Genomic DNA, 19,791 nt, shown 5'->3' on the forward strand with positions numbered 1-19,791 from the left:
TTCTTGGGTGTTCTTCAGTGTGGCGCAGACCTAAGCCTTGATGGATTCCCCTGGCTTCTTTCCCCCATGGTGAGAGGGTTATTCCCATAAACGGGTTATTCTTTTGATCTGGTACTTAATTTAGATATTTTTGAGTCTCTCGTTTTGATCTTCCCTCAGCTTTTCTGCATGCTTCAACAAAGTTGTAGCTCAGATGCTAGACTCGGGCTACTGAAACGCAGACTCAAACCACCTTTTGGCATTTGGAGTCTCTGCTGATGCGGCGATCAACCCATTTGTGCGAAGAACGTACTGAGAGGAAAAGAACTTTTCCGAGGGACCTCTTTTCCTTGTGAAGATTTCTCACGGGTGCAGAAGTGTTGTCTAGCGATGACTTTGTTTCTGGCTCCTTGCTTTCTCAGTTTGTCGCTGGTGGCTGTGAGAATTCAAGATCAGGCAGGCTATTCCATGGGTTTGGAGGACCTTAAAATGAAACGGGGGCTCGTGGGATCCCAGTTAAACATCGTGAGTTAGAGGGGTGGCGTGTGGAGAACTCTGTGGAGTCTCTCTACAGTTACGGCTGTAGATGAAAACATTCTTAGTTGCAAAGCTAGGGAGCCGAAGGGTGCCACGCTGCTGCGTTTGTCATTTCTGCATTAGAAGGAAGTAAAGGACCACAAAAAATAACCTACGGCTGTACAGAGCCGTGCACAAAGCCTTAACCTCCGGGTGCTGCTTTGCTGGATGCTGGGCGGGATCCTGCGGCAGCGTCCCCTCGCCTCGTAACGGCTCGGCGCTCACCTGCTGCTACTGCTCATGGCAGACGGATGCCGGGGTCGACAAAACGTGGTGCAGCTACCCTCATGTGGGAGAAATGACGTTTTTTGGATTTGGGAATCGCATAACCGTTTCAAAGTTTCTTTCTCATCATACTAGTAGTTCTGTTGATCACTAGCAAGCTTACCTATTCTGTGACCACGTTAGTTTGCTCTACTGGCGGCTTCGTTCAGGCCTCTTTTGCTGGCTGCCTATGGAAGGTTAGAGACTACTCACGACCTAAGGGGTTGGGTCGCTTTTGACTCTGTTCGTGACTTGGATTCCCATGATTGTCTGAGCTACTTTAAGCAAACCGTTTCTATTTCTCATAATCTAGCTAGCTAGCTGGGGCTGCTTGTTTGCTACCTTACAGTAGAAACGAGGGAGGGAAGAAGCGCAAAGGCTCTGAACGCTCGGCGTACGCCCCCCCTTCCTTCTGCTACAGAATCTCGCGGTTCTCAGCCTGCTAACAAAGATGAATGAGCTTTGACAGTGAAATGCATATCAGGAGGATGTTTTCTTTGTGCTGTGAGTAAATTGCACTGTACAGTGCTTGAATGATTTAACGTCTGTTAAATATTATTATGGTCATGGAGATAATGCTGTTTCCTATTTGAAATGTTGTGTAACTGAATGTTATGAGCTTTTCCTACTGGTCTTGCTGAGAACAAGTTTGAAGGTGACTTCACGTGATCCAGCTAAACTGGTCTATCAGACAGTCCTCCTAGTGCAGACAACATGGTCGTGTCTCTTTCTGCCAGCTCTCGCGTTCACTGGCGGCAACGTGACCTGCAAACCCAGCCAGAAGTCAGCAGTTGTCCGCTGGGTTTGCGAGCTGAGCAGGCTCAGCAAAGCACCAGCAAGGAGCCAGGAGCAGAGCAGAGGCAAAGAAAGGAGGCAGGTTTAGCCTTTGGGAGCAGTGACCTGTTAGATTTGCCCAGCTGCAGCATGTAACTTCATGTTTATCACCTGGGCGCTTCAAGAACAAGTATGTCCTTGCTGTAACGTGTACCCAGTGGAGCAGACAGCTAAGGGACGCAAGGAGGGAGTCAGGACGATGTCGCTGTGGACTTGGGAAGTCAAAGGCTACGGCGACGCGCTCCTCTGGGTGACGAATTCTCCACTAACATCATGAAATGAACATTAAGACTTTGGGATTGATCAGACCACGACGGAGCTGACACCGAGCGTGCCACGTTCCCCGGTCTCTGCCTGCAACCCACCGCGTTGTGCTGTGCCACGGCTCTTCGGCTGCTGCCGGGTGCAATCTGCAATCGCTCATCCCCATGAGCCTTCCCGCAGGCCTGAGCCAGCCGGCCCAGGGTCTTCCACCCTCTGCGGGGAGAGACGAGCGAGGCAAGCGTCGAGGCACGACAGCAGGACGGACACCATCTGAACCCGTCTCCGCACCTTCCCAGCCCACGTGCTCGCTCTTCAGCTAGCGTTTCCCACCGTCAGTCACTGAAATTCTAGTTTGTGGCAATAAACAAAATTATCTGAGGGTTTAGGATGTCTTGCAGATCCAAGGCCGTCCCCAGGTTAAATCTTCCCTCCTGTAATCACGACACCTTTTAAACTGTAGTAGGCGAAGTCTTTTTCTCAGCAGAGAGGAAACAATCTTAACCTATTGCAACTGGCTGATCGCACCTCTCTTTCTCACACACAAAAAAGCAAGCGCACAGATACGCTGCACGTGCTTTTTGCAGGAGAAATGCTTTACAGGTCAGCATGATGTGAATAGTCGAGCTTTTCTAAAATAATACTTGTATTACTTTGAATATTAATGTTATCACCTAGCAAGGAATGTTTTAGCACTCGCCTCTTTCTTAATGCATCGGAGGAAAGATGATGCAGGTTTTTGCCAGCCTTTTCTGTTAATCCCGCGTTTTTCCAGAGTCTGTCTCACTGGCTCAGCAATCGAAGGCCGCTGCCGACAGTCGCCCAGAAGGCGAGGGAGAAAAGGCGCGAGCATCGACCGTAGCGCTGTCAGGGCTGAGATGATTTCGAGTCCTCATCTATCAGTCAGGGCTTTGTGCTGTTTTCAGGGTTTAACCGACTTTGTTTTCCTCGTGCAAAAGGCGTGAGTTAAGATTTAAAAAGACCAAAGGCCCAATCCTGTCAAAGGAATAAAGCGTTGAACGGGTGAGCCCTGACCTGGCTAACTCGGCGCACGCTGGAGCACCAGCAGCGCTTTCGGCCCCCGAGCTGCCCAACGCCGGCCTGGCGCGCGAGGGCTGCGTCGGGCTCCTAGGGGCGCCTGCTGGTGCTCGGCGTCGGTGCGCTTACAGCACTCAGCTTATCCTTTTACCTTAGTAACGCTGGGTTTCTCCGCATGATACTTTGGCAGGAGGGTTTTTGGTATTCTGGGCGCGTCCCTTGGGACCCTGAAGGCACGGTGGTGCTGCTGGTGGTGGCAGGTCGGGATGGAGCTGGCAGAGGTGGCGACCTGGCGGCCGGGGGCGGTGGGCTCCCGCGGTCCCGGTGCTGGGGGTGGCAGGTCGGGATGGAGCTGGCAGAGGTGGCGACCTGGCGGCCGGGGGCGGTGGGCTCCCGCGGTCCCGGTGCTGGGGGGCGAGGGGGCCCCAGGGCCTGGGCTGCGGCGGCGCCGGGACGCCGCGGTGCCGGCCGGTTGCTCTCCGGACCCCGCCGCCGTCCGCAGTGGGACCCGCGCGGGGCCGCCGGCGGCAGCTGCACCCCCGGCAAAACCGCCGAGGCCTTGGGGCGGCTTTCTGGGCCGGAAGGCAGGTTGCTCCTCTCTGGGGCGCCGAGCGCCCTACAGCGCCCTGGGCCCGGCAGACGGCCGGGGCATCCCGAGCGCCGCGGGGCCTCAAGAGACCAAGGCGAAGGTTGAGGCGGCGTGCGCCCCGCCGGCCCCGACGCGCAGCTGGAACCGCTGCCCGAGCCGGCGGCGCCGGCGCCAGCGCCGGCCTCGGCCTCGCCGGCAGGTCACTCCTCTCTGTTTGATCAAGATAGCGAACAGCAGCGATGAAAAGGACGTCTTTCCTCTGCGCCCACCAATTTTATCAATGGTTCTCGCACGTCCCGCGGCCCAGCGCAAACAAAACGTAAGCCAGCCGCACGATAAACATTTCAACACGTTTCTCCGCTGCCCAGCTGGGCTTCAACGAGTCTAAACCATCTCTTCTGCGTCGTCGCCTACCCCGAGATACGTTGCTTCTGTACATAGACCCAGCTCTGCCTTTCTGTCCTTCATGCGTGAATGTGATGTCAGCAGGCACGTTATGCCTGTGATGTCCGTACACCTTCTCTGTCTTTAGGCAGACATATCAGATGCGGACGGGACGCCAAAGGCAGGCCTTCATCTGAGCTTCGCAGCGGTGTGAAATCCAGACCCCTGTAGTGGTTGGCGGCTTCTAGGTAAAGAGCAGCTGTGGACAAAGCTTCACCCGTTTCATGAATTCATTCACATGAGGGCCTCAGCTTCCACTTTGTGAAAATCATGTTTTTTAGCATGGAGTGAAAATGTGTGTTTTACTAATCTGGAGCAGGAAGGCCTGGGAGCGGCGTGCGTGTGCACGGGCACCCGCGCGGCGGCAAGAGCGGGCCCAGCCGGGCGTCCGGCCCCTCCGTGTCCGGCGGTTTATGGATTCAAACTCAGCCACTGTACGTGGAAGAAAGCCAACATGTGGGAAGGAAAAGCTCATAGTTTTATCTTCCCTTAGCACCTATTTTCCGTGGATTTAGTTGCAAATTAACAAATGAGCGGATGAGTCGCCTGCTGGGTTGCTGCAGCCGGCGCGGGAAGTGCCGAAGCGGCCGGGCCGGGGCAGGGGGCGGCCGCCACCGCGCGTCCCCCCGGGCCCAGGCAGGAGCGCGGCGGGCGCAGCGCCCTCGGCCGCCCGGATGGATACGTGACGAGCACGAAAAACGTTTTGCCCTGAGGAGAGCCGCTTCTGGAAGCGCAAACACCAGCTGAGGGTGGCGGGATCCTTCGGACCGGCTCTCTCGGACGAGTGGGTCAGCGGCAGCCGGTGACACGTGCCGGTCGCACGCCCGTCCTTTCCTGTTGTGGGGCCTCCACCGCATCATTTCTGCATCATCTATCCAATTATTTTCTGCTGAAAAGGTTAATATAAAGATAAGAATTAGAATAAAAGTCCATGTCTTTAATCCGTACAAAACAGTAAAGGGGGAAGTGCGGCAGCGGCCAGCCGCGCCGAGGAAGGGGCTTGGTCCTGGCCCGGCGGAGGAGGCGTGAGCGAGGCCGGGGCGGAGGGACCCCCGGGCGACGGCCGCCGAGCTGCGCTACGGCAGCGACGTTAGCGGTCTTCTTGCGGGAACACGCAGAGTCCGCGAACTGGCGTTTTGTGCCCGGCTGCCTTCAAATAACCCAGACTGAACGTTTGTGGCAGCTAAACAGATTATTGCATTCGTTTTACGGCAAAACCCTGACATACCTGTTTTTTTCCAAGCAAAAAAAAGTCCCTTCCTTTGAAAAGCCAATGCTAATTAAAGAGGAAATTCAGCCCAAACGTGACCGGCTCTGCAGCTCTGTATTCTCACCGTAACGTTAATGGCTAAAGGGCAAAGTAAATTAAATCTGCACTCAGTGCGCGGCAAGAGACAGCAGGGGAAGCGCCTACGGCCGGCCTCAAGCTCCAGTAACGCACGGCAGCCCCGCGCGCCGCTAAAAGAAAAGGCAGCTCGGCTGGAGCGGCACCAGGGCGGGCCGAGCTGAGCCCAGCGGAGCCGAGCGGAGCCAAACCCAGCCAGGTCGAGCCGAGCCGGGCCGAGCTGTGCCGAGCCGGGCCAGGCCGAGCCGAGCCGAGCCGTGCCGGGCTGAGCCGAGCAGGGCCAAGCAGAGCCAGGCCAAGTGGAGCAGGGCCGAACCAGGCCGAGCCAAGCAGGGCCAAGCCGAGCCGGGCTGGGCCGAGCCGAGCGGAGCCGGGCCGAGGTGGCCACTGGCGGGCAGGGGGCGAGAAGCCGCGCTGGAAGCAGGACTGGGAAAGGAGGCCGCGGGGTCGCGGGGGCGCTAAGCGCGGTGCAAGTGGGGCCGCAGCGAGAGGCAGCAGGCAGCCTCCAGCCGAGCGGGGCAGGAGGAGCCGCCCCGACGCCCTGCGGATGGCCGCAGCCCGGCACCGCTGCCCGGGGAGGCGAGGACCGGCGGCGACCTCCCCAGAGCTCCGCAAGCCTGTTTTGCTTTGGGTGTGCTGTTTTTCCCCCGAAAACAGAGTTTCCTGAAGGCTGCTGAGGTTTCCGCGGGGCAGAGCTCGGCGGGGCCGGCGGCCACGCTGGGGGCTGCGCGGCCCGGCTCCTGCCTGAGGCATGGCGGTGCTGCCGCAGGTGAAACGGCAATGCCTGATGAGCGACCGCAGCACAGAACGGGTCACAGCGAGCAGCAAGGGAAGATGCAGTAAAGCGCCGCGGGACGAGGGCACGGCCCAGCCCATGCGGCCGGGTGCACATCGACTTCCAACGCGAGCGTCCCGAGTAATTTGCCCGGCCGGTAAAGCGCCAACCCCGACGCGTGCCGGGTTGCAGCAGGCGGGGGTGCGGGCACGCCTGGGACCCCCGCCGCGGCGGCCCCTCTCCTCTTGCCTGCCGGCAGAGACGTTTCGTTCGCTACCTGCCGGAGAGGCCCCGGAGCCGGGGAGCCGGGCGAAGCGCACAGGGTCTGGGCACCAGGCAAGCGAAACGTCCTGCAGCCGTGTCAGTCCTGCCAGCAAACAGCTGGGACAGCAAACCAGCCCGCCGGCACGGGCAACCACACGAGACTCCCCGCGCCAGACGGTCCCTCTCGGCCGGCCCCGGCGGGGCCGACCTTCGGGCTCTGCCGCGTTACAGTGACTCATCCGGCTGAAAAAATAAGTAAAAATACTGGGGCAAAATGTCAGCTCTTGCGTACTGTCGGCAACTTGTCGTTTAGGTCGTGCAGAGGCGCGGGCAGCTTCCGGGGACGCTTTCCCGCGCTGTGCGGCGAAGGGCGATGCGCCCGCGGGAACGCCCCGGAGCAGTCCTTCCGCCAGCCGCTCCGTCCCCGCGCCGGGCCCGGCTGGGCGCCGTCCTGCCCCCCACACGCGTCGGGGCAGCGCCCGGCTTTCAAACCTGGTCGAGGGAATCAGCCCACGGGCCGCGTCGGCCACCCCGCGGCCAGGCACCCAGACCGGGCAGCGGCGGTGGCAGCGGCAGCGGGGGCCCGAGCCCAGGGCGCAGCGCAGTGGGGCGCAGTGGGGCAGGGGGGTGTGGAGTGGAGCGGGGTGCAGCAGGGCGCAGCAGAGCAGGGCACAGTGGGGTGCAGCAGGGTGCAGTGGAGCGGGGTGCTGTGGAGTGGAGCAGGGTGCAGTGGGGCGCAGCGGGGCACAGCAGAGCACAGCAGTGTGGGGAGGCGCAGAGCAGGGTGCAGCAGGGTGGAGTGGGGAGCAGTGGGGCAGTGCAGAGCGGGGCGCAGCGGGGTGCAGCAGGGCACAGCGGTGCAGGGAGGTGCAGAGCGGGGCGCAGTGCAGTGGAAGGGGGCACAGTGGGGCCGTACGGAGCGGTGCGGGGCAGTGCGGAGCGGGGCGGTGCGGGGCGGTGCGGAGGGGGGTGCAGCAGGGTGCAGCGGAGCGGGGCAGGATGGTGCGGAGCGGAGCGGGGCAGGCTGCGGCCGGGCCCCCGCCCCTCGCCCCCCGCCCCCGGCCCGGCCCGCAGCGCGGCGGGGGCCGCGGGAGGCGCCAGGCGCGGGGGGGCCCCGGCCCCGGCACCCTATAAAGGGGCGGCGGCGGCACCGGCACCGGCACCGGCACCGCGGCAGCGCCTGGCCCGGGCGGAGCCGGCGCGCAGCGGACGGCGGCTCCCGGCGGCACCGGCAGCGGCAGCGGCACCGGCGGCGGCAGCGGCGGCGGCACCGGCGGCAGCAGCATGGGCGGCGGCGGCGGCGGCGGGCGGCGGCCCCGCGCTCTGCCGCTGCTGGCGCTGGCACTGCTGGCGGCGCAGGGCGGCGCGGCGCCGCTCCAGCCCGGCGGCTCCCCCGCGCTCCCCAAGATCTACCCCCGCGGCAGCCACTGGGCTGTGGGTAAGTCGCCCCGGACGGCGCGTCCCGCCGCCGCCAGCTGCCGTCGGGCTGCGCCCCTTCCCGTCCCGCCGGGCCTGGCCGCGGGGGATCCGCGCTCGCCCGCCCCGCCCGCCCGTCCGCGGAGCCCGCTGGCCCGGCCCGCCGCCGGCAGCAGCGCCCCGACGGCGCCGCGCTGCTCGCTCCGGCCCCCGACGGCCCCCGACGGCCCCGGGGCAGCGGGGCAGGACGCGAGAGCGCCGCGGCGCCCCGACCCAGCGGCCGCCACCTCGGGGAGGCCGGGGCCCGGCTGGCCCGGCGACAGGGTCCTCGGCCGCTCCTCTGGCCGGCAGCCCCCTTACCTCCCTTCGTAGCCCGAAGCCGTTTCGGGTTTCGTCTTTAAGGACAGCAAAGCGCGGTGCATCAGGGCGCAGCCAGCCCAGCTCCTAGAAAGGCGCTGGGACATAGACTGCTGCCGGCGATCCCGCATCCCGTGTCCAGGCTGGGGAAGTCTAAAACTGTCACCTCCTCCGCCAGCTCCTTGTCCCAGCAGATCTTCCCAGGTGGCCTCCCTAACGCCAGGCAAAGCGCCCGGTTCTCTCAGCAGCATCTCCTCTGCCAACTTAGCATAGGAGACGGGGGAAACTAGTTGTGTGCAACACGGTGACAAACTCTCCAGTCCCAGCAGGGCTTCAACTTTGCCGTTATCTGACCCCTGCCCTTCCCCTAGCAGAACTCTGCTGACCTCTGAGCAATCAAACCCACACCTCTTCTGTCTAACTCCATGCTGCTGCCGCTGTTCTTTCAGGACATTTAATGGGGAAAAAGAGCATTGGAGATTTTCCGTATGTTTATGAAGAAGAAAACAAGATCCCGTTTTCAGCATTACCTGAAAATATCAAGCAGCTGGAAGACTATCTGCAGTGGGAAGAGATGTCCAAATATTTGCTCAGGCTCCTGGAAGGAAATGAAAATAAAAGCGCTCACATCTTGAAAGCAGGGCTTCCCTGGCACGGCAGGAACACCTGGGAGACAGATGACAGTAGCAGCTGGAAGGATGTAAGTCTGCAATAAGAAGATTCTGTGTGTTTAACTTTTGTTTTACAGTCACATATCAGCTTCCTCTAACTTACGAATTGTCCAGAAAATTAGCAGAGAGGTGTCTAACGAACAAGTCGTTCCGTAAAAGTTAGACCTTGCTCTTGAGTAGAAATTGTCAGTCATAGGTTATGTCTTTTACAAATTCTTTTGCTACTGGGCATAAACTCCGCAAGCATTGTGCGGATTTCGGTGTCTGTATTCCTCGCAAATCGCTTGGTTAGTTGTATTTCTTTCTTTTCTAGCACTTCATGCTCAGGTGAGCACATCGACACCAAGTTCTGTATCAACTCAGAAAAACCAGGCTAGTGTGGAAAAGAGGTGAGCGTAGGAGGGCAGGAAGAAGGCAACGGGTATTGTGCATAAGGCCACATCACGTTAACTATCTCCCAGTGTTGCCCATCCGGCCGCTGTTATCCTGCTGTTGGACTTGTCAGGTCCCGCAGAGCAGGCGATACAGAGCCCTGGGCGGGAGAGTTTCTTCTGTCCCAGCTCTGCCTTTGTCTCAGGCAAGCCTTTCTTCCCCCGAAGGCCTCAGGTTCCCCAGCTGGTGATGCTGACCGCTGCTGTGGTCATTTCTGGTCTTGCAAAACGAGGCTATGGCCACTGGTGAGTTTTATATGTGCCTGGGACCCGCTGCTTCTTCCCTTAAGTTAACGTACTCGTTATTCACGGGAGAACAAGACTTTGGAACAGATTTACCCCTCTTCTTTTGGAAAATCCTGTAGAATACGCTCGGAAGTGAGGTTTTGCAGAAAATAGTCAGGGTCTAAATGAATTGCTATGCAACTTGCAGCATTTACTAGAAAACTCCTTTCTGTGTATTGCGCCAGGTGCAGGAATGGTGATACAGCTACACCTGGGGGCCCTGACACGGTGTAGCAAGATTAATACCCCCCCACCACACCCCCAAGAGCTGTTGGGTTTTTTCCTGTAATTCTGCTGTGCCGTGATGTGGTCACTGTTCCCGAGCCAACTTCACCCCGGTCTCCCTCCTGAAATCCTGGCGCAGCGAGGCCAGCCAACGCTTCGTCACTGACTTGATCATGGATAAAAATTTACCCCTTAAAGCCATGATTCAAGTCTCTTGCGCCGCAGAGAGGCACGCTGTCCGTAGGTTTCTTTCTGGCTGTGGCTTTATGACAGTGGCACTCATAATAACTGTGACTGATACTATCTGAAGGTAAACTATTTATCTCATCTTTAGTTCTGCGGTGTGCAGCTTTGTAATCAAGTTATAGGAACAAATTCCATTATGCTATGTAAAAGGAGAAATATTTTGACTTCGAAAAGTATCAGGTAATAAATCGTATTTCCTAAGGCTGAATGTTCATTCAGTAAGTTGAGCCATGTCCACATGTGTATATTTTTATCCTAAATTAACATCCACATTTTTGTAGTTGGAGATTGAATATACACATGGATTAATGAGATTATTGCCTTAAATTTCCAGGATTCTCCAGTGAATGGTTAAAAAAAAATCACGTTTTTCATGTAATTAAGATATATGACAACTGCAGAGCCCCCGTTTGCAGCAGAACCTGTGATCTCCAGCATGCAACAACTAGTTTGTCTCTAGCCCGAAGTAAAAGAAAATCGTGAAAGGAGTATGTAACTTGTGGACGCAAACACATGATTATATGCAGGCTACTTAAGATACAATGTATTGTTTTTCCATTGGCTTCGGTTAAGTAAAAAAGTCATTTCAAAAGCAAGCTATGCATCTTTGAGATCTGCCTTCCAGATGCAGCAGACGTGCAGATCAAAAGGAGTATGCTTTACTTTAGTTAGAGAGCTTTAATGGTTTCCTACACATTTAAATCATGATAGTTGTTATTTTTAATAAGGGAGGCATTGTTTATTTATGAAGATGGGATTCTGGCTCATATGAAATTCAGTGATACAAGTACCCAGTGATAAAAGAGTGTAAGTAACCTCTGGATTTGGGTCCCCCAGATGTTTCTGGATGTGATGGGTTCCCTGTTGCCCAAACTTTGGCCAGGCGACACCTTCATTGAATGTGCCGCTGTATCACAGCTGACAAAGGTGTCCATGTACAGGAATGGCGAATGTAGGTACCCGCCTCGGCCAAGGATGGGCGGGTAGAGTTAACTGATGATGATGCAGTGGGTATGATAAAGTTTGTACTCGGCATTAAATTCATTCCCAGCCATGTTGCATTTGAGTCTGAAATAGAAACTAGTCCTAGAAGGAACACGACACCATATTTGCGGTGGGTGAGCAGTGACTGCGGAGTCGCCTGTTGGGTTGAGGCGTTGACACGGGAACAGGAGAAGGTGAACTCTGCTGCAGGAATGACTGTGCGGGCACCGTTTCGTGGTCAAGGGGCTGAGCGTGCCCTTGCAGAGATGCTAAGCACGAGGAGTCCGTTTCTGTCTATGTGATGTGTACGCGCCCATCTATTGAACGTGAGTGAAGACAGGCTGTGTCGGAAATAAGTGAACTCGTGAGGGCTTTGTTTCATGGACTGTGGCAAATTTAGTGGATTTTAATTTAAGATTTAAGTTCTAAATTAAAGATCAGAAGTTACTACCCCCAAAGCTAGAGGCTACAGAAGGAAATACAGATGTGTGCTTCAGGTAACCAAATTCAGGGTCTGGCTTGTTCGTCCAGGGCAATGTTCACCACTGAAGCTCACAGTGTGCTGTACAGCTCTCAAGAATAAAAGGAAATTTTTCCTTCTAAAAAACTGACCCGGAAAAGGGAAAGTGCTGTAACATGTAAATAGTCAAAAAGGTCAGAGCTGGGCATAGCGGTTCTGGGACTTAGTGCGGTGAGCCTGAGCTGTTTTCATCTGGTTTTCCGTTAATACCGAGCGAATTAAGACCTTGCCTGCTTGAATAAGTTACTATTAAAGTAGTTAAAAATCAGAAGGAAAAATCTTGCTTTTGCAAGTTGGCCTAAGTGTAAAAATAAATTGAAAATAAACTTCAAATTGTTTCTGTGCCTTGACTCTTTAACACTAATGAGACATTATATAAATGCGATGGCAGGCAGAATTACTTCGAAGAATGATTTTCCTCATACTTTGGCAGTCAGTTATTAAGCTAACCAAAACAAATGGGGTCTGCTATGGGAAGATTATTAGGAATGAGTCTGTTATGTGAATTCACAGAGCAGTTATATATTAGGCTTATTAACTTAGTGAGTGACTTTTGTCAGGACTGGTCTATAAATACTATTCATCTCTTTTTATTAGATGATGGAGTATCTGCTTCAAGTTGTGAATATGAAAGAAAGCGCTCCAAGTTGAAGGGTCTCTCAGCCTTGAAGGAATGGAATAATTTCCGTAAGAGACTATGTTTCACAAGCACTTGATTGTATCAGATAACCAACAAGGTTTCTTTTCTGTAAACAAGATTTCCTTTGTGTAAAATATCTAAATACACATATTCTTGTACGTTTCAGCATTGCCTAAACTCTCCACTTCATTTTCAAAGTTGCATTTTCTCGCTTGAACTGCTTTGGTATACATAATTGTCGAGGAAGGGTCTTCCAATTAATTATATGACTTGCCTGTCGAATCAGTTCATCTCTTAGTTTCAAGCTACATGATTTTTCAACATTCACAATAAATAGTACTAATAAAAAGGCTGAGTTTATGCTTTTATCGGAGTTAACAAGACGGAAATCGGCTGTGCCACAGCTAGTAGCAAACAGGATGATTCATTTTGCGCTGAAGCTCTTCTCGATCTTGAATTGCTCCCTGGTCTGTATTTGTTTTCCTACGAGCTGAAGGTGACGCTGTCTTCCCAAGGCTTGTGTGGGCCAAGTACAGAGAGCGTGGTGCACCGCTGCACACGCCGGCAGCAGGGAAATGTGCTGAAAATAGTCTGCCTCCTTGTTTTAGGCAGAGGTGAGGCGGCAAGGAAGGTGTGGGGAGCTAAGCATGCCCCCGCGCCCCTGCCCAAGGACGCGGCCAGCAGGTCCGATGCCATTGTGATCCCACAAGGGACCAAGGGAGGAGCATTGCCCCCCGGGAGAACAAACTAGGGGCACCGTTTGGGGGGCCAAGGTATGTCATGGCCCAGCAATGTTCCTTGCTGTCCTGCAGTTTTCTGTACCTGACTGGACGGTGACACCAGGGAAGGCCCGGGCAAGGAGCTGCTGTGCTGCCAGCTGTCCTCACATGAGAGCACCCACAGAGCAACCTGTAAGGAGGACAGGAAACATCCCGCCACGCACAGCTCGACACAGAGCAGGAGCAGCAGGGCTGCACAAAGGGGTGACCCTGGGGAAGCAGGGCCATCTCTGTCCCACGCTGGCACGTGCTGTGGAGGGGACAGTCTGCTAGAGCCACAGGCTCTAGCAGACGAGGGTCTGACAGTTTTGGTCAAGTGACAGGAGGGACAGACCTGGGCTGAAGCAGAATAAGAAAAAAATGGTACCTCCAGCAGTGAGGCCACAGCTCTGGAGTTATTTCTGAGCCACAAGTAACTAGGTTAGGGGTTGTCTACGTACACTCACTGAGCTCCAACTGGGTGGCCCTGTAGGGGGGAAGGAGCAGGAGAAGGCACCACTGTGACGTTCAGATGTGTGCTAGATTCCACAGCGCCCCGTCCAGATTCAGACAGTTGTGAGCAAGCCCAGACACAGGGCACCTAAGGCACCTAAGACGTTACTGGTGAAAACGATGGACATCAGGTTAGCTCTGCAGGGTAGAGAGAGCTCATGTTGGGCTTTGACCACTGAGGCTGACCAGTCTCCTTGAGGGAATTTCCAGTTCTGAATTTTAAGCATTTTGTCCAAAGAGCAAGATACAGCACATCCAGCTTCCCCACTGGTGGGCCCTCCTTTGGCATAATAACTGCATGGTTTAAGTGCTTGTCTAAGGAGATGGGAGAGCTGGGTTTAGGCCCTTCTCACACCAAGGTTAGTGTGAACCTCCGGTTTCTATTTGAGCAACACAGCTCCTGGAGCACTGGCTGTAAGAGCTAACAGCATCGCCCACCTCGTCCATGGGCTGCTTTTCAGCTAGGCACGCATGTGTTCCAGCTGGCAAAGGGGCAGCGCTTGCAGCTTCGGACTTAGGCCCCAAGCGGAAGGAAGCCTTCTGCTCCCTGCTCCTAGGGCCTTTATCGGCTTTCTCTCGCTCTTTCTCCTCATCTGTCTCTCGGGCACGCGGTCTCAGGCCCTGAGCACTGCTCTGGCTCTAGGGCAGGAGGCTCAGTACGTATGTAGCATTTTAGACCCTTCAGGGCTTTTATCTGGGACCCCCCACGTGCCTGTGAAAGCTATGGGGCCACCTCTGCTCAGGTAGGACACTGCTGGGCAGGCTCAGTGGCAGCGCTTTGGGCACCTCACTGAATGCCAGGGACCCACGGGGCAGGACGGCACTCACAGGACAGGACAGAACCCACAGAGCAGGATGGGACCCACAGGACAGGACGGACCCACAGGACGGACCCACAGGACAGACCCACAGGACAGGACCCACAGGACGGACCCACGTGACAGGACGGACCCACAGGGCAGGACCCACAGGACGGACCCACAGGACAGGACGGACCCACAGGACAGGACAGATCCACAGGACAGACCCACAGGACAGGACCCACGGGACGGACCCACAGGACAGGACAGACCCACGTGACAGGACGGACCCACAGGACAGGACCCACGGTACGGACCCACGTGACAGGACGGACCCACAGGACAGGACGGACCCACGTGACAGGACGGACCCACAGGACGGACCCACAGGACAGGACCCACAGGACGGACCCACGTGACAGGACGGACCCACAGGACGGACCCACAGGACAGGACCCACAGGACGGACCCACGTGACAGGACGGACCCACGTGACAGGACGGACCCACAGGACGGACCCACAGGACAGGACCCACAGGACGGACCCACGTGACAGGACGGACCCACGTGACAGGACGGACCCACAGGACGGACCCACGTGACAGGACAGATCCACAGGACAGACCCACAGGACAAGACCCACAGAACGGACCCACAGGACAGGACCCCCCCGCCCTCGGCGCAGCGCGGTCCGGCCCCGGCAGGCGGCGCCCTTGGACCAGGGTCGGTGCCGCTCGGCGCCTGCGGGAGCTGCCCCGCCCCCGGCCCCGGCCCCGCCCCGCGCAGCCCAATCCCCGCCCCGCCCCGGCCCCGCCCCCCGCCCCGCGCAGCCCAATCCCCGCCCCGCCCCGGCCCCGCCCCCGCACAGCGCAGCCCAATCCCCGCCCCGCCCCCGCCCCGCCCCCCGCCCCGCGCAGCCCAATCCCCGCCCGGCCCCGGCCCCGGCCCCGCCCCGCGCAGCCCAATCCCCGCCCGGCCCGGCCCCGCCCCCTCCCGGCCCCGCAGCTGGCCCCGCTCCGCGCTGCCCGGCACCCCGCTGCCTCCCGGGCGGCCCCCCCGGCCCGTCCCGTCCCGCCGGGCGCCCCGTGTCCTCGGGAAGCGGCCAAGCGCGGCGCGGACGCGCGGTTCCCCTCCCTCAGCTCTCGCGGGTGCCCGGTTACGCCATTCCAATCCCACTTCCCGCTTCCTTTTGTGGTTTATTCCCAGGGCAGAAGTAAGTGGAAGCGAGGTCTAAATAACGTCCAGACCTATATTCTGTTACCTGCATGCTTCATTTCAGATGCTCCGGGTTCTAGATTGACCCACTTATCCCAGCGACCATCCCAATCTATGACAGCCCAAGGGGCACCCGACGCGTTTAACTGCTGCCCCAGGAACTGTATAGCTCAAACATGCCGATCTTGTCCCTTTTGGCATTGCTTGTCATGTCCCTGTCTGCCTTCCTGCCCACAGACAACGCAAGGTCTTGCCAGGAGCTAGGATCAGCGCTTCAGGAAACCCCCCTGCCCGTGGGGTGCGCCAGTCTCCCCCGCCTCCCCGGCCCGCTGCCCTCTTGGAGGAAGGACACATGAAAAGGCCACGCAGCACATCCCAGGTGCAGTTTGGGCTCTGCTGTCAAGCCCACCTGGAGACCCTGCTCAGTGTGCAGCGGTTCGGCCAGTGCCACGCAGCCTCAGGGGCCCGAGGCCGTCCCTGGGAAGCATCCCTCTGACTTTTGAGTCAGTCTGCCCCTTCTCGACCTCAGCAGCGGTGGAGGAAGGGCTTGAGCAGAATAAGAGCGACGCTACACAAAGGTGCTTGGGAAGCTGGCTCTAGTTCTCATGTGGCCAAAGTCGCTGGAGTGAATACGTGTGTGTGCTGCATACCCAGGAAATGAAGAAAGCTGGCCCAGGAGCCAAGGCACTATCTGAGGACTTGGGAGATATCTGGACAGACTCCAGGTGGGATCCTAAGCACAGGCACCACGAGCACCCGTGACTTGGCCTCCAGCTATGGCACCAGAAGAGCAGGAGGTCTCGTAGAGCCTGTCGTGTGTGCCAGGCCTCTGTGGGTGACTCGGATTGCCTTGCGGGGTCTCAAATGGCACCAGATGCCTGTGCTTAGGTAACTCAGTCATGCTGTCCCTGTCTGAGCTTGGGTGCCATGTTTCTCTATGCCTCAGTTTCCCTGCATGTCAAATGGCACTCCCCATGCCACAGGGGCAATGTCAGATAAACTGGAAAGCTTTTTGTTAGCATGTTACAGGGGAAGGAGGGAGGCAGCATGTTTATGATGGGTTCATCATAAACAAGGAAGCCCCAAGCAGCTGGGGCTTTGCCTGCCACACAAGCCGTCCTGTGTTTGAGCCACGCTGCAACCGGCAGTGGCATTTCAGTAGGAGAGAGCTAACGGGAAGCCAATCTTCTGAGGAGCCCTTTGCTTAAAAGCGTTGCTCAAAAACAGCATCCCCTCCTTCAGGTTCTGGGTTTGCCCAGAGGGCTGTCTCTTACTCCCTGCTGAGAAGGAGACAAAGTAGGGACACCTGACCTACCTGAGCTGGTCAGCAGCTGGGACCCCATCCTCTTTGCTCACCCAAACACTCCCTCCTGTAGCAATGGCTGAAAGTCTTCAGGTCTCACCGCTTCTTACCTCCATCCAAACTCCTGCTCCTGTGATTAAACTCCCTCCTGAATACAAAGGCTGAGAGCAGTCCTTGAGGTCTTGCCTAGCTGACCTTAATCCCTACACAAGACCAAATATTTCAGAGATAATTTCACGGTTCTTAATGGGGCAGATAATATGTCATATGACAGAGGAATGATCGCCTAATGTCACCAAATTTTCACACTGTGCATTGGTAGGACACGGAGATGCTAACAGAGAAGCGAGACAATATTCATTCCACCAGAAAAAATGGTAATGTTATCAGGGTGACAGAGTCCTGGTCTAGACAGCATCTCCTTCCTTGCTTTTTGTTCTCTTTGCTCTCTTTGATTTATTTTATTCTAACATTTTTCTCCTATGACAGGGTTTTGTAAACGGGTACTCAGTGGTTGGCAAATTACAGAAGGAAGCTGATAAAGTTCCAAGGTTTATCTCGCATGGCATCAGGGTCCCAGGAAGATGCTGACCGTATGGAAGAAAGAACCTGCGCGTCTAGCCCAAAGAGCACTGCAGCCAAAGGGGAACCCCTTGAATTAGTGCCTGCTGGAAGTGGACTTCATTTTAAACCCCAACAGACTGAACCGAAAAAGAGTGTGGCTGGGAACTTTGACCAGACACTTGAGATTTGCAACAGTGATCATTCAGTGCATTAGTAAAATGTTATTCAAAATCCCTGACAGACGTAGCTGAGGCAGCTGGAAAGAAGACCCTTCATCTCACCGTCATGCCTGCAGGGGCTAGCATGCCCTCAGCAGAGGAAGGAAGCAGTACTGCCTCCCCCCACCCCACCTGCAGCTCAGAATAGAAATTTAAACTGTGACTGAGTTCTGTGTGTTTTAACCTAAGGGGCTGTGACCTGTCCTGGCACGATGGCCGGCCCTCTGCTGCAGAGGGGATGACAGCCGGGGTTACTAACGGGTACTCACCTCTACAGCCATCTCTCCTGACCCCTTCCACCAGGGACTGAGGGTCAGCCCTGGACTAAGAGCCAGTCTTGCTCCACTGGAAAGCAGCTGAGCTGAACTTCATGTCAAAACTCTCCTTGACTTAAATAGGCCAGGACTGCCTTGTGAGTTTGCTTGAATACTGGCAGGATTTTGAACAGAGGTGGGAAGGAATTAGAATAGATTAGAATAGATTTTTCTGCTTGAGAAATGGTGGCATTGAGACCAAGTTTCATGATGACATTTTTCACATAACTATTAATTCAGACGCCTTCAAAGCTCTTTATGATCATTGTCTTCTCTTCTGCAGAGCTCAGGCTATTGACCTGTACAAAACTTTACAGAGTGCTTCCGTATATTGAGCTTGGGATTTCTGACTGAGCAAAGATGGCCAGGCCTGATGGAAAGACTCCTCATGAGAGTCCACCAAAGAGCTCTCCACGTTTAACATCTTAATGGCAAATCACCCAGAATTAACATCATCTGTCAATGGGGACACTGCTGCAGATGAAACAGATGCAGAGACGGTGGCTTGATTTTACTTTCCCAGAACACTGAAGCCAAAGGCAAAGTGGACAACGTAATGGTCTGCATAATATAAGGAAATATATAACCACTCATCCTCTCTCTCTGATTAAAAAATTTGATGCTCAGACTGGTCATGTGGGATTTACCTGGAGATGTATCAGAAGGCTTCCCACCCAAAGCTGGGGTCCTAGTTCAGCCTGTTCATCCAGCAAACACAACGGGGAAGGAAAGGGGAAAGAGTTCCTCAGATTCTGGCTCTGGCTTCCCTCCCCAAGGCCAGTTTGACCACGGGAGAGTCCAGTTTGACTGGCAGAAGACATAAATTGTCTTGCCTCCCATTCCTGGCAGGGTTTGCCCCTCCTCACTCGTCGTCTAGTAATAGTCATCTACCCTGTGTTGAGGAAGTTACCCCTAGGAGCAGGGATCTGTGCCCTTCAACAGGTGGTGAGGAGTCATCTCCATGTAGCAGCCCCTCCCAGGAGTCTCTTGGGATGGGACAACCTACTGGCCCATATTCAGGACACTGAGCAAAGACCCCATTACTCTTTGGAAAATTCATATTTACAGCTTCACCAGCCAAAACCTACACAATTCCACGAGTAGCACGCCATTGCTGACAAATCCTGTCCTACAAGCCCACCTCTTCCAAAAGGCGGTATCCCACGGTTAGCATAATGACACTCTCTGTCTGTAATCATCTTGCTCAGTAGAGTACTCAACTTGCAAGGCCTTTCATCTAGCTATTTTTTAGGGGAAAGGAAAGTAGTGACATTGTAAAAGAGTTGATTTCTTAATCTTTTCACTTGCAACGTTTTATTGGTATAATTCTTCCTTTAGAACTTCAAATGTTGCAAGGAAGTCAAATATAGACACTAAAAATACTAGCTTGCTAATACAGTTTAAGCAAAAGAAGAAATAGAGCACTCAGAAAAGGCCAGGCTAATAGCCTTAGCAAAGTTAGAGTAAAGAAGTGGTTAAGGATCTAGATGATTTAATCCAGTTTTAAGAAAAGGTTTTACAGTGAGCAATTAGATGCTGGTTAAGGAATTAATCACTAATGGGTCATTAACTCTGACTGCTATTGTACAGTTAACAAGCTGAGGCAGGATTATTAGACTCAGCACCCAATTAAGGAGGAGGAGATATTTACAACAAACTGAACAAATGGGCTTTCAAGATGGAATGGGACAGTTTGAAAGAAAGTGTAGGAACACAGAAAACCAGAGACGGTACAAGGAAGATGCAGGTTTGCATATGCCAAGTTCTGTCACTTAATTCATTTGAAAAATAGTTCCCTCTCTGTGTTCACTTATCCATGTTTAGCTGGATAAAAAAATTTTTTTCGTGCTTTCCCTGAAGGACATGACTACACACTTTATCTCTGTGTGTGGAGAATCGGTTTTGGGGTTCACATGTCCAACATACTGCAGAAGGCCTTCTTAATGCGTCAGTAAAAGAACA

At 55.2% G+C, this 19,791-nt stretch overlaps 1 protein-coding gene across 1 annotated transcript; it reads left to right on the forward strand.

Annotated features, from left to right (window-relative positions):
- The first annotated feature begins 1,852 nt into the window (after nucleotides 1-1,852).
- Nucleotides 1,853-12,510, forward strand: LOC138064342 (gastrin-releasing peptide-like). Its single transcript, XM_068926387.1, has 6 exons — nucleotides 1,853-1,903; nucleotides 2,690-2,743; nucleotides 2,841-2,875; nucleotides 7,506-7,807; nucleotides 8,592-8,842; nucleotides 12,102-12,510. Exons 1-6 carry the CDS (start codon nucleotides 1,853-1,855, stop codon nucleotides 12,153-12,155), a joined length of 747 nt encoding a protein of 248 aa, XP_068782488.1. The 3' UTR covers nucleotides 12,156-12,510.
- Nucleotides 12,511-19,791: the final 7,281 nt, after the last annotated feature.

Source organism: Struthio camelus, chromosome W (assembly GCF_040807025.1).
Source record: "Struthio camelus isolate bStrCam1 chromosome W, bStrCam1.hap1, whole genome shotgun sequence".
NCBI classification, from domain to species: Eukaryota; Metazoa; Chordata; class Aves; order Struthioniformes; family Struthionidae; genus Struthio; species Struthio camelus.

Excerpts from the sequence above, each read along its gene's own strand:
- LOC138064342 (XM_068926387.1), top strand. The coding sequence starts at position 1,853 with ATGTCGCTGTGGACTTGGGAAGTCAAAGGCTACGGCGACGCGCTCCTC. Across the intron at positions 1,904-2,689 it reads ACGGCGACGCGCTCCTCTGG|AGTCTGTCTCACTGGCTCAG; the intron begins GTGACGAATTCT and ends GCGTTTTTCCAG. Across the intron at positions 2,744-2,840 it reads TGCCGACAGTCGCCCAGAAG|GGTTTAACCGACTTTGTTTT; the intron begins GCGAGGGAGAAA and ends TGCTGTTTTCAG.